This window comes from Triticum aestivum, unplaced genomic scaffold, assembly GCF_018294505.1.
Source record: "Triticum aestivum cultivar Chinese Spring unplaced genomic scaffold, IWGSC CS RefSeq v2.1 scaffold91496, whole genome shotgun sequence".
Lineage (NCBI taxonomy): Eukaryota > Viridiplantae > Streptophyta > Magnoliopsida > Poales > Poaceae > Triticum > Triticum aestivum.
Genome location: NW_025225721.1, coordinates 1 through 13,160, shown reverse-complemented (window position 1 = coordinate 13,160; position 13,160 = coordinate 1). Strand labels below are relative to the sequence as shown.

The 13,160-nt window shown below is 44.2% G+C and overlaps 3 protein-coding genes across 4 annotated transcripts; 2 read left to right on the top strand and 1 right to left on the bottom strand.

Moving 5' to 3' along the window:
- Positions 1–3,316: 3,316 nt before the first annotated feature.
- On the top strand, positions 3,317–5,823 carry LOC123172334 (uncharacterized). The gene is made up of 2 exons (XM_044589323.1): positions 3,317–4,589; positions 5,407–5,823. Exons 1-2 carry the CDS (start codon positions 3,521–3,523, stop codon positions 5,418–5,420), a joined length of 1,083 nt encoding a protein of 360 aa, XP_044445258.1. The 5' UTR covers positions 3,317–3,520; the 3' UTR covers positions 5,421–5,823.
- A 2,671-nt stretch (positions 5,824–8,494) lies between these two features.
- Positions 8,495–11,778, bottom strand: LOC123172331 (rust resistance kinase Lr10-like). 2 transcript variants are annotated; one of them, XM_044589321.1, is made up of 4 exons: positions 11,028–11,778; positions 10,146–10,782; positions 9,860–10,026; positions 8,495–9,770 (listed from the first exon to the last, which is right to left on the bottom strand). In XM_044589321.1, the coding sequence occupies exons 2-4, from the start codon at positions 10,478–10,480 to the stop codon at positions 8,647–8,649; spliced, it is 1,626 nt and encodes a 541-aa protein (XP_044445256.1). In that variant the 5' UTR covers positions 10,481–10,782; positions 11,028–11,778; the 3' UTR covers positions 8,495–8,646. The 2 variants fall into 2 exon arrangements, with proteins under 2 accessions (XP_044445256.1, XP_044445255.1); XM_044589320.1 differs by lacking the exon at positions 11,028–11,778 and having other exon boundaries at positions 10,146–10,952.
- On the top strand, positions 11,763–12,739 carry LOC123172332 (rust resistance kinase Lr10-like; the record flags this gene model as incomplete). Its single annotated transcript, XM_044589322.1, is given in 1 exon segment — positions 11,763–12,739. A coding segment is annotated over 1 exon segment (766 nt), but the record flags the coding sequence as incomplete, so codon positions are not given.
- Positions 12,740–13,160: the final 421 nt, after the last annotated feature.

The window sequence follows — 13,160 nt, the reverse complement described above, 5'->3', positions numbered from 1 at the left end:
GCCCAATCCGAATTGGGAGGGGGCCCCCCCCCCTTTCCTTCTCTCCTCCCCCCTCTTCCTTCCATCTCCTACTCCGAATAGGATAGGGGGGGCCAAACCTACTTGGAGTAGGTTTGCCCCCCTAGGGCGCGCCTCCCCCTTGGGCCGGCCTCCTCCTCTCTCCCTCCTTTATATACGGGGGTAGGGGGGCACCCTAGACACACAAGTTGATCATTGAGATCGCTCCTTAGCCGTGTGCGGTGCCCCCCTCCACGATATTACACCTCGGTCATATTGTAGCGGTGCTTAGGTGAAGCCCTGCGACAGGAGAACATCAAGATCGTCACCACGCCGTCGTGCTGATGGAACTCCTCCCCGCGCCTCTGCTGGATCGGAGATCGGGGTGCGTCATCGAGCTGTACGCGTGTCAAGAACTCGAAGGTGCCGGAGTAACGGTGCTTGGATCGGTCGGACCGGGAGGACGTACGACTACTTCCTCTATGTTGCGTCAACGCTTCCGCTTCGGTCTACGAGGGTACGTAGACAACCCTCTCCCCTCTCGTTGCTATGCATCACCATGATCTTGCGTGTGCGTAGGAAATTTTTGAAATTACTACGTTCCCCAAGGGCCCCACTCCAGAACCTTCTAGAACCTTCCTGGTACAATACCGAAAAATTCCAAACATTTTCCGGTGGCCAAAATAGGACTTCCTATATATAAATCTTTACCTCCGGACCATTCCGGAACTCCTCGTGACGTCCAGGATCTTATCCGGGACTCCGAACAACATTCGGTAACTGCACACTAATTCCCATAACAACTCTAGCGTCACGGAACCTTAAGTGTGTAGACCCTACGGGTTCGGGAATCATGCAGACATGACCGTGACAGCTCTCTGGCCAATAACCAACAGCGGGATCTGGATACCCATGTTGGCTCCCACATGTTCCATGATGATCTCATCGAATGAACCACGATGTCGAGGATTCAATCAATACCGTATTCAATTCCCTTTGTCTAGTGGTATAGTACTTGCCCGAGATTCGATCGTCGGTATCCTGATACCTTGTTCAATCTCGTTACCGGCAAGTCTCTTTACTCGTTCCGTAACACATCATCCCGTGATCAACCCCTTGGTCACATTGTGCACATTATGATGATGTCCTACCGAGTGGGCCCAGAGATACCTCTCCGTCACACGGAGTGACAAATCCCAGTCTCGGTTCGTGCCAACCCAACAGACACTTTCGGAGATACCCATAGTGCACCTTTATAGCCACCCAATTACGTTGTGATGTTTGGTACACCCAAAGCATTCATACGGCATCCGGGAGTTGCACAATCTCATGGTCTAAGGAAATGATACTTGACATTAGAAAAGCTTTAGCATACAAACTACACGATCTTTGTGCTAGGCTTAGGATTGGGTCTTGTCCATCACATCATTCTCCTAATGATGTGATCCCGTTATCAACGACATCCAATGTCCATGGTCAGGAAACCGTAACCATCTATTGATCAACGAGCTAGTCAACTAGAGGCTTACTAGGGACATGGTGTTGTCTATGTACCCACACATGTATCTGAGTTTCCAATCATTACAATTATAGCATGGATAATAAACGATTATCATGAACAAGGAAATATAATAATAATAACTAATTTATTATTGCCTCTAGGGCATATTTCCAACAGAAAGAACATCCTCTGGCTCTGCATTGTTTGCATCTTTTTTGTTATATATCCAATTGAGCAGAGTACGATAATACTCCCTCCATTCCAAAATATATGATTTAACTTTGTACTAACTTCAGTATAAAGTAAGTACAAAGTTGGGTCATCTATTTTGGAACGGATGGAGTACATCTTATTGGCAACTCAACACCTGCAAAGGAGGAAAAGAGAGGTTTACTGGAAATTTATTTCGCATGCAAATATCCAATTTACTGCAAATAACTAATGTTTTTCTACTAAATGTTGATTTGCATGCAAATTTTGCAACCAAACTTTGCTTGCCAAATTTTGCATTCAAATTGCTTGCAAAAATTGTAGGGAAGTTCAAGTACACAAGTTAGGGCATGTTCTGAACTCCTCTGGCTTCTCAAAACTTCACATATCCAGCTTCTTCTCCTCACTTCTAACTCCACCTAGCGATTGCAGGAGCGTTCGGGAGCATCGGCAGCTTCTCCTAGCGCTGCAGCCCAGCTGGCAGAGCTGTGGCTTGTTTGGGCCGGCTGGAGGCAGCCAAATTCGGTCCAACAGGTCAGATGAGGCGGAGTCCGGCGAGGTGAGGAAGAGAGCGCGAAGGGGAGGAGCAGGACGGGGAAGGGGCGGTGTGGTGCGGGGAGGAGAGCGGCGCCACGGCCGTGGTCAGACGCCGGATCCCGCTGTGGTGCCTACACTCGTGGGCCCGTTTTCGACGCCTTCCCCGGGCTGCGTCGACGGGAACCGGCGGGGATTGCCCTGGAACGGCTCGATCTGGTTCCGGGAAGGAGCGGCGGCCGGTGACGGCGAGGCGGCGGATTGGGTCAACGCCGCTCGAGGGGAACGAGCTGGGGAGAGCTAGCGATATGATTTGGGGGAGGGGAACGAATCGGTAAGTTTTGCGGTGGCATACAGCTGTAATTTGGGCAAACTCCAGTTTCTCTTTTATGTGGAGCTGGGCCGAGGCAGCTTCGAATTTTTACATTGCGATTGGCCTGAGCTTCCCGAAGCCAGCTTCTCGGGGATTTTCCGTTCGGCTCCGCTCCCGCTCCGGAATTTTGCGAAGCGTGGAGCGGGAGGACATCCGAACAGGCCCTTATTTACCGCAAATAACTGCAACCAAAGTTCTTGTACTGCAGTACAGTACTCTGTTCTTATCATGATGTATAGTATTGTGTTCTTACATTGATTTACTGTACTAGTGACATTACAACAAGTTTATGATCTGATCTACTTCAAGTTTCCTTACCATGATCTACATTTTCAGTTTAGTTTAAATTTCCAGAGATTGAAATTTTTAGTTTGCACATTTTGGTCCTCTGATTTTTGTTGTTACAAATTGTACTCGTGTCAAGTTTCAGTTTACACAATGCTCCATTCAGTTTAAATTTGGCTAATGTAAATTCAGTTTACACAGTGCAACATTCAGTTTGCAGAGTGAACTTGCATCCTTTGCCTGATCATCTGCATCAGTGCAACATTCAGTTAAAACTCGTTTTTTTTTTGGTTGAGAAAATTCAGTTTAAACTCGTGGGCTTGAGATGCGGAGGTGGCTCAGGGGAACTCTTGGGCCGACGGGGCCCAATAACACGATCGTATAAATACGAACACGAACCCTAACCACCCCCCACCCCAGCAGCCACCCACCCTGACCTCCACCTTGGCGGCGCGGCCGTTCCCAAATCGACGCGAGCAGAAATGGCGGGCCGCCGCCGCAGCAGCGAGGACGGCGACGGGTAGACCCGTCCCAGCCGCCGCCGCCGCCGCCGCGCCAGCTCGCCGGAGGTGCCAGACGACGCTGACGCTGATACCCTGTGGGAGTCGCTGCCGTTGGATATGATTTGGGAGATCCTCCTGCTGCTGCCACCGCAGCGGCCCTCCCTCGTGCGCGCATCCACCGTCAACACGCTCTGGCGAGGCGTCGCCACCGACCCCGACTTTATGAGCCAGTCCCGCAGGAAGTGGAAGCCGCCTCCCCTACACGGCTTCTTTGAGCGCCGCCAGCACAAGTTCCGCTTCACCCCCGTCTTGCATCCTCCCGACGGTATCCCTGCCGACCGCATTCACATCTCAGGCTGGATGACCTCCCGCGACTGCGACGTGACCGACTGCCGCCACGGTCGACTACTTGCCATCGACTGCAAGTGGCTTTTTCTGTTTTCCCCCATCACCGGCGAGGAGCGCAACCTGCCCGTTCCGCGCCAGTTCAGAAAGTGCAACTACCACAACGGGGCTGTCATATGTGCTGCCAGCGGACAGGACCATGTACACGGCTTTTGCCACAACAGTCCATTCAAGGTGGCATTATTGTCCATTTTTCCTATAGGTAATCGATTTGTCACCTCTGTTTACTCCTCGGAAACCCGCCAATGGGGTCACGATATATTCCTAGATGCTCCATTTGAAGTTGCTCTTGCTGTTGGTGTTCCTGCGACCCTTGTTCGAAATGTGCTCTACTGGATGCTTTCATCAAATAATGTTTGTGCTGCCATGCTTGAGTTTGATTTGGATAGGCAGAGCCTAGCTGTGATCGAGGGGCCTCTTGGTCGTAAGATTGTTTCGGGCAGCCATAGGATCATCAAAACAGAGCAAGGCACAGTTGGCTGGGTCAGGTTTTCATTTCCGAACCTAGAAATATGGCTGAGGAAGAAGAATTGTCACGGTATTGCCACATGGCTGCAGCATAAGACGGTTGATATGCATGGCATTCTTGGGATCCCTCCTCGGGTTAGTAAGAAGCGGTGGCATGAAAAAATCCTCGCGTATGACGAGGAGAACAATGTGATCATTCTGTATGTTCAGGACAGTGCTTACATGCTTGATCTTAAGTCGATGCAATCCACAAAACTTGATGAAAGCCGTTTGATGAAATCCTGTCACCCATTCACCAGTTTCTATCCGCCAGGTGATTGCTCATTCTTAGTTTTCTTTTATTTGGAAGTAATCCAATTTAGTTGTGTTATGTACAGTACATGATTGCTCGCACACAATGATTGTGGTACTTCAAATGTTCAGTTATAACTTGAGCTTAGTAAGCAATTTCCGGTGATAAAACTTAGTAAGTGCCCCTATGCTAGATGGATGAATTTATGGCCATATTGTTTTAGTACAACTTATCTTAATACCCAAATCAAATGCCAAATTAGCAACTCAGCTGGCACTTTAAAACCGCAAAGCGAATTCTATTCTTTATCCATTATTATATGTTTTCATCTTGGCATTAATCTTAACTCTATAAAAACAACTTCGTTGAATCCATACACTCTGAAATAACTGTGTTTTTGTCATTTGTTCATTTATTACATTTGTAGCACAAAGAAACGATATGAATTTTCTTATGTAGGGATCTTTTTATTTAGAACAGAATACCCAGTATCAATTTTCATGCCAAGAGTGTATTATTTTGGCATAATCTTGTTTGCTTGACATGATGAGGGATGAGTTTAGAGGACAAAAGTTATAGGCCATATTGTTTGTTGGCCTTTTTGCCAGCTAAATTCTCCATCCTTAATATTCCTTCCACTTGACAACAAGTATGGACTTTTTTAATCTATTGCCAGTACCAAGAGCAAGTTATAACACATCTATATAAAAATAAATTACAGAAGCAAGTTATATTTGTCAGCACATGTTTCTAACTGTCTCATTGTTGCCTTTTCCGCTCCATTTGTCTCTTCATTAGAACTGTTGCTAATTGTCTGACTTGTTATTCTTCTTTCTAGACATGGCAATCTAAGAAGCATAGATATATGCACACGGACACGGGGATACAGATACATATATGGAGACATGGAATACGGCATTTTCCAGAAACAGCCATACGGCGACACGGGAGTATATATATACATAAATAAATAAAGTACAGCTTGTAATGTTGTGAGGACAGAAGTATATTTGTAAGACGTACGATCAAAGTACTGCCCATTTGTTTTCTGCCTTCATCTCCACATTTCTATATGGCTGAGTGTAACGCAGCTGATGCTGCAAGTATATGTAAGTAGATATTTCAGGAGAAAGAAAATACAATGCAGCATGTAATATGGACATAATTATATTTGTGGGATCTGGGATCAAGTCTTGATTCTGTCATGTAATGTGGACAAAATTATGTTTGTAAGATGTGAGATCATTTGGTTTCATTTCCACGTTTGTTTATGACTGAACTCAATGCAGCTGAAACAGGGGAGATGGTGTGACTGGAAAGACAGACAGTCAAGACTTGAATGCCCAATATGTATTAGGTTCTGGTCGGATTTCTTTTCTGAAATTTGAGAACCCGTCCATGTTTCTGCATTCTCATGTACGAGTAAATATGTAATGGTTTGACTGGAAGACTTTGTCCATGTTTTTGCATTCTCATGTATAAATATCTAATGGATTCTTTTCTGAAATTTGAGAACCCGTCCATGTTTCCGCCAGAGTCCCTGTCCAGAGCAGTGGATTGGGGGCCTTCCTTCCGCTTAGCAGGCGGTGGTAGCAGCTGCGCAAGTGCGATGCCCGCCAGTAGCTGCGCAAGTGCGATGCCCGTCAAACTCATGAAACCATTTTTTTTAAACATGTCCATTTTTCTTCAAACCCATGAAACGTTTTTTAAAACATTTGTATTTTTTCAAATACATGAACTTCTTTGAATCCATGAACTTTTTTCAAATGCATGAATACATTAAAATCCTTAAACCTTTTCCAAATATTAGAAATTTTCTTGTTCAAAGTCCATGAATTTTTTTCAAATTCACAATTTTTTTTCAAGTCCATGAACTTCCTCCGAGTTCACGAACTGTTTTCAAATCCGCAAGGTTTTTCTGAACCCCTGATTTTTTTTTCGAGTTTGTGAACTTTTTCTAAATCCGCGAATTTTTTGAATGCTGCGATCTTTTTAAACCCTTGATTTTTTTTTGAGTTCGTGAGCCTTTTCAAATCCATGATTTTTTTTAACTCGTGAACATTATTGAGTTCGTGCACCTTTTTTGAAACCATGATTTTTTTTTCAGATTTAGGATTTTTTTTTCTTTCAGAAAAATGCCTGCTTTAGAAAAACACTTTCTCTCAGAAAAGTCAATGGGAGGTTAACCGGTCAATCACGAGCAGTGAACCGGGGAAACGGCGCGTCCCAAGCAGCGAACGGGAGGAGGTCTCGCAATCAAGTGCCATGGTGTTGTAATTTGGGCGTCTTGTGAGACGGAAGCTATAGTCCGGCCAAAAGTAAATGGGTCACGGACGACGTATAAGAAACACGGAATAGCGTTGGGCTGGGCCGTGGTGGAATTCGAATTTGTGCATGTACCCAGTCTCTCACCAACCCCTAAAAAGACCACTCGCTCGCCTTGCCGAAGAAAATTTCCGACTAAAAAAATCCACTAACTGGTTGTCTGCTTTTGCTTTCTTTCTATTCCTGTTGGAAGACTGCTTTTGCTTTCTGTTTCCAAGACAAAATTCTCATCAATCATTCACAAATGACCGGATCTTTCCCTACCTACTAATGACGACGATGACACCCATTTATTATCTGTATGCGCAAGTCACGCTCGGCCGGAATCACCAAACATACGGCAAGATGTTGCATTCAGCTTTAGGAATTCCTCCACAATAATTAAGGAAGTGACTCTTGCGCAGCTACCACGTCATTCTTACCAACTGCTAACCACAGGTAACGATTCTTTAGAAGTTCAGAAAATGCCACCAAAAAGAATCATACAATTTCAATAGGAAAAAATAAACACATGCACATGTAGCGTCGGTATGTCCTGTGTATTTGAAGCATGTCAATGAGAAATATTTCTTTTGTGGAAATTGAATCCGGCCTATGGTATATTAGATAAAGATAATAGCAACAGCCTTATAATTGGGTAACTAAACCCACATATGCAGAAATGACCATAAACAGATAAAATTACCGACATATTCAGGGCCTCAAATTATGCGAAAATCGCAAGCAAACTTCTTTTGCTGCTGCTATGATATGTAGCTCTCCCCAGTGGTGGAAAACATCGAGAAAATTAGGCACCAAACACCTACAAAAGACATATGAAGATATAGCCAGCTGATTGAACTAGATGTTGTTGGTAGACATACACTTGTACTATTTTACAAATTGCAGTTCCAAAGCCAGTTTCTTTCAGCATCTCTATCAGCAAGACTGAAGCCGTAGACTGGGGGATGACGATGACGTCCATTTTCTTCACAATAGTGCGGTCCAGAACGATGCACATTCAGAATTCGAATCCTCGACGACAGTGCACACGTCCATTCAGAATCTCTTCTATGACTAAAGACTGAAGCTGTCATGTAGTGCGGTCCAGCTCTGACGACTAACCCTACAGACATAAAGGAATAGGTTGCCATCTCTTCTCTTTTATTTCATATATGTGAGAAATACAAACAAAAAAGGACAATTTGTGGATTTATAGTAACCATATAGACCCACAATTATGTGTGCTTAATGTAACACACAAACGGAAACCTTTCTCCATAAAATTTTACTGAAAGATAGTTTACATCTAATATATACATGTAGCTAGATATGTTTTATAAAAATTGAAAATTCAAAATGGGGTTTTCGATCGAGCTCAGCAAGTCCAGGATCTATTTGGGGTTTCTGAGCTGCGGTTCTCCATCTTCACAACATCTGCCTAGTACCTGAAAACATGATTGCTTCCCCCAAATTTACTTAAAAAACATTTCATACATAATAATCAGTGCTTGGCTTCAGGAATATTTGGTGTTGATGGCTCAGGTTTTTCATCAAAGCACAGAAATAGTTCATATATAAGTTTAAGCATAGCAGGAAACACACATGGTGTCAGCAACCGCTGAAGCAAAACATCATATATACAAGATGGCCTCAACATACCAGGAGTACACAACATAGGAAACACATCAGATTATTTCATACTACTTGATATAACTACATCCACAATTTTGTTTCCTCGTGAGGTAAGTGCATCACTTCATCGTACATTTCGTCACACACCAATATTTTCACTCATATCCTCCTCACAGATTTCAGTCAACTCGGACGACAAGTGGTAAGTACACTCGGTATGGGTGTGCCCTTCATCACAGAAGAATGGCCTGGAAGGCATCTGCAATGCATCGACGCTACCTTCGAGCATATCTATAACCTCACTCATCGTTGGCCTATCATGAGACTTCATCTGAATGCACCAAAGTCCAACAATACATAGCTTCCTCTCCAGTTCGTGCATCACAGTATCAACATGAGCAGATATCTCACCAATATTGTCTTGTTGAGTTAGCTGGTCATACACCCACGATGGGTAGTATGGTTGGCTTGAGTTTGCCACATTAGAATCGGCGTTCCTTCTTCCTCCAGCCATCTCCAGCAACAGCATCCCAAAGCTGTAAACATCAGACTTGCTTGATATGACGCCAAAGCTCCGAGATATCATCTCAGGAGCTATGTACCCAACAGTTCCCCGTAGGGCTCTCGATGGCACAAAACTCTTATCCCTTGGGTACAGCTTGGCGAGACCGAAGTCAGCTACTTTTGGGACAAAATTGTTGTCGAGAAGAATGTTGTGGGGCTTGATGTCGAAGTGGAGAATTTGCATCTCGCAGCCCTGATGCAGGTAGTCGATGCCCCTGGCTATGCCCAAAGCGATCTCGGCAAGCTTATCCCAAGAAAAACTCCTCTCAGCTGAGAAGATGTACTTGTCGAGAGAACCTCGAGGCATGTACTCGTAGATGAGCGCTTGTCTCATTTCCTCCGGGCAAAAACCCAGTAAACGCACCACATTAACATGGTGGATCCTGCCAATGGTTGAAACTTCACTGATAAAATCCTCTCCATTACAATTGGAGTTACCGTCTAGCATCTTGACCGCGACGTGAACATTGCCTGGCAACAACACACCCTTAAACACAGAGCCGTAGCCTCCCTGGCCCAGCTTATCTCTGAAATGGCTTGTAACAGCTGTGATGTCAGTGTAGGCGTACCTCGTCGGACCAATCATTTGCTGCATTCGGAGGAACTTCTCAACCGCATCGATTGTTATTCTTGTTTTCCAACACTTGTAGGCTAGGAAAATCAACACAGCCAGTGGTGCCAACATGAACCTGCATAACACTGAATAAACAAGTTTATATAGGGTTTAGTGGGTACATGATTGCATAGATGTGATGATGAACAAACTGCAATAAAGAGCACAGAGTTACCTGCTAGCCACTTCAGAATCCAGAAGATGATTATTATGATGAAACCGGGAACACCTCGGAATCCAGCAGTATTAAATACACAATCCAACAAATATCCATCAGCCAGAAGACTGTATGTAATAAGTCGCTTGATGCCCTCACTCGACACTGGCACTTCATAGAAGGGGCTGCAATACCAATACAATAAAGGAATGAAAGAGGAGCTCATCAGTTTTGGGATAAGATAGCCAGGTACGGGAAACAAATAGAACCATGGTATATACATATCTCAAAATCCTGAACTCACCGAACAATGTCTATTAGGCATCCCTTGATGGTCTCCCTAGTATACCTGAAAGGAAACTTAACAGCAAATCCAGTCCTCATGGATTTCACAACATCTGCATAACTTGCATTTTCTAGCGTCGGACTGTCCCAAGGTCGAGGAGTCACGGCCAAGTACCCACAAGAAGGTTGAAGGTATTCCATGTATGTAGATCTGAGGCCAGTTAACACGTAAACAAAAGAATCATTGGTGCTTAGGCAAGCAACAGGCATGTACGTACCAGTGCCCTTTACTTCCTGAGAGCATTTTACAAAGCAAGCCCGAGTATCTACAAGGGGGTCCAATTCGACTTCCATGTTGTTGTGTGGGTATGGAGGATTCCACCGAGGTAGAGGGCAGCTGTTGTGTAAATCCAAGTCGGCATCGACAACCCATAAGGAAGAATTACTGTAGTTGATGCCAGACACATAGTAAGTTGCACCGCCGATGCGTATCGTAGCCTTGGTATCACTGCAAACCAGCTCGTAAGATCGATAGCCGCACCCAGGTGGATCACTTGCCCGACGAAATGGAGACGATATGTTTCCAAGAAGACCGCACGAGAAAGAAGGACAATCAGGCTGATGGTGCCGCCCTTCCACCTGATTTCCAGCAAGAACTGCAAGCGCATACAAGACAGTTAAGGCCCTGAGAGCAGCAGGCATCGCCATGGCAGACTGGTTCACAGAAGCACAGACGTGCAAATGAATGGCCAGATAAGGGAGTGACTGTCAAAGTTAAAAATAAAACTCCAAAGGAGAGCCATCGCATGCCAACTTGTGCCTCTACATGACCGTGATGTTGATGGCTGGAGACTTAGATATTTGCTGCCAATTAAAGTTGGGTGATTAACTGATTACATACCGGCTACTGGCCCATCTACGTGATGTGATGTTCTTCACTCCGGACCACTTGATTAATGGAAGAGTCGTGTACTACAATGGCATCCTTTAGTGGTCCAAGCCTATCCTAGTCACAGTAACATGGAATTTAGTGCCTTATATGACAATGACAAATAACAAGGACGAAAAAATTGGCAGCTAAGAAAATATCATTCATTTGAGATATTGAGTACTACTCAGTTAGCAATTCTGTCAACGACTAATGCCGATCTAATTCCTTATTTTAGTTGAACTAATTGCCTAAACCCCTCCTATATAAAAACTATTTCCCTCATATATAAAACTAATTTCCCAAAATATCATTAACACCACATGTAGATTATATGGGCAGATACATTTGATATTTCTCTCGTTTCTATTGCCTGCGGAATACAAGTTACAACGGAGAGCATTTAAACCACGCCCGGCTGATAAGATACTAAAATAAACTAATAACTAAAAGCTTTTTTCTTTACAGGACTAACTGAGAGCATTTCCATAATACCTGGTCAATTATTTCCAATGATGCATGACTGGACTACAGTCACAATTTAAGTAGTTATCACAACAGATCAACAAGCCTTATCACAATTCAAACCTCTGCACATGGTGCTTTACCATGTCAAATTCACGAGTTTATTGCAGTAGAATACTGCAAGTTTCATGTAGTTGGACTTATGTACAATTATGCCAAAGAGTAGAAATATAGGTGGTGATATGAAAAGTAGTCTAAACAAGCATTCATTCATTTTTCCCATAAACTTTCCCAGCCACAGAACATGGCAGAAGTTTCAGTGGTAGCTGGAACTCCTACTTGGATGCACAGCTGACGACCATATCATAATTACTCATTGGAGGTTAAAGAAGACAAGTGCCCACTTTCGATACTCCCTTCCTTCTCTTCGTCCATCTTTACTCCAATACATTTCATGGACTTGCCTAAATTTCTTGCCACTGTGTTACTGATCTGTCTTCTCACCTATGAATCCTATGTGGACGCAGCATCGGAGGAACAAGATTTTCTAAGAACTTGTTCGTCTCATCGCTGCAGCAAACATGGACCCGAGATCCGGTTCCCGTTCCGGCTTTCGATCGACCCACCATCGTGTGGCGCACCAGGCATGCAGCTGTCATGCTCCGGGCATGACACCATCCTGGATCACCATGTTCTTGGGTCTTGCAGAGTGACCGCGATCTATTACAGGCACCGTGTCATCAACGTCATCCCGCTTGTGGAATCATCGATGGAATGCCCACTTCAGAAGCTCATCTCAACAAATTTAGAAACTGATGTGTACAAACAACCTCAATCATCACAAGTTACGACCCTGGTACGTTGTTCAACTGATTTCATACCAGCGGATCCATACAGTATAGCTGGCCCAGCTTCTTGTCTCAGTAACAACGCTACCCAATTCTGGTATTTGGCATCATTTTCTGCATCCATTACTGATCTCCCATGGAACTGTGTGGCCATTAGTAAAGTCATCCCAATACCCTTCACCTATGATGAACATGGCCCTAACTCAGACCCGGACACCTTCAAAGAAAAAGCAAAGGCAGTCGTCAACTTTGGTGAGACAACCTTCACTTGGCACCTCACTACCATTACCGATGCCTGCCAACAGTGTGAACATGAAGGTCGACGCTGTGGATTTAGCACACAAAGGCGTCAAGCATTCTGCCAGCAACATGGTATTGTGTTATGTCCCTAGTTAAATCCCATATGTTCATTATGGTGTAACATTTTATTTTCGAACGACATTCTAGATTTTCTGTTTCTCCATCTACTAGTTTGTTGATCTCCTATACTCTGATGTTAAGTATTTTTAATCTTCCCACAGGATTTTTCACCTATAATGAAATCAGACCAATAGTTAACTTGTTCAAACACAGCTAGTCTCTAGGTTCACATCCCTGGAAATACCCACACAAAACTTTGGTAAAGAAATGGCAGCGCCAAATTATAGGGCCAAATTATTAATGGTTGACTAACTTGCAAAATTCTCACCAATTGGATATTTTTCAGATAGTGCTAGTCTTTTAGATCTAAAGAACAAGCTTTGTTTGACCATAAGGTCAAGCTTAGTAGGTTTGATTTCATTAACTGTGTACT

What these genes read in the sequence shown, in the direction of transcription:
- LOC123172334 (XM_044589323.1), top strand. Translation starts at nt 3,521, where the DNA reads ATGATTTGGGAGATCCTCCTGCTGCTGCCACCGCAGCGGCCCTCCCTC.
- LOC123172331 (XM_044589320.1), bottom strand. Translation starts at nt 10,834, where the DNA reads ATGGCGATGCCTGCTGCTCTCAGGGCCTTAACTGTCTTGTATGCGCTT. An exon ending in TGCCTAATAGACATTGTTCG is followed by an intron (nt 10,027 to 10,145) that starts GTGAGTTCAGGA and finishes TTGGTATTGCAG; the next exon opens with CCCCTTCTATGAAGTGCCAG. An exon ending in GATTCTGAAGTGGCTAGCAG is followed by an intron (nt 9,771 to 9,859) that starts GTAACTCTGTGC and finishes TTGTTTATTCAG; the next exon opens with TGTTATGCAGGTTCATGTTG.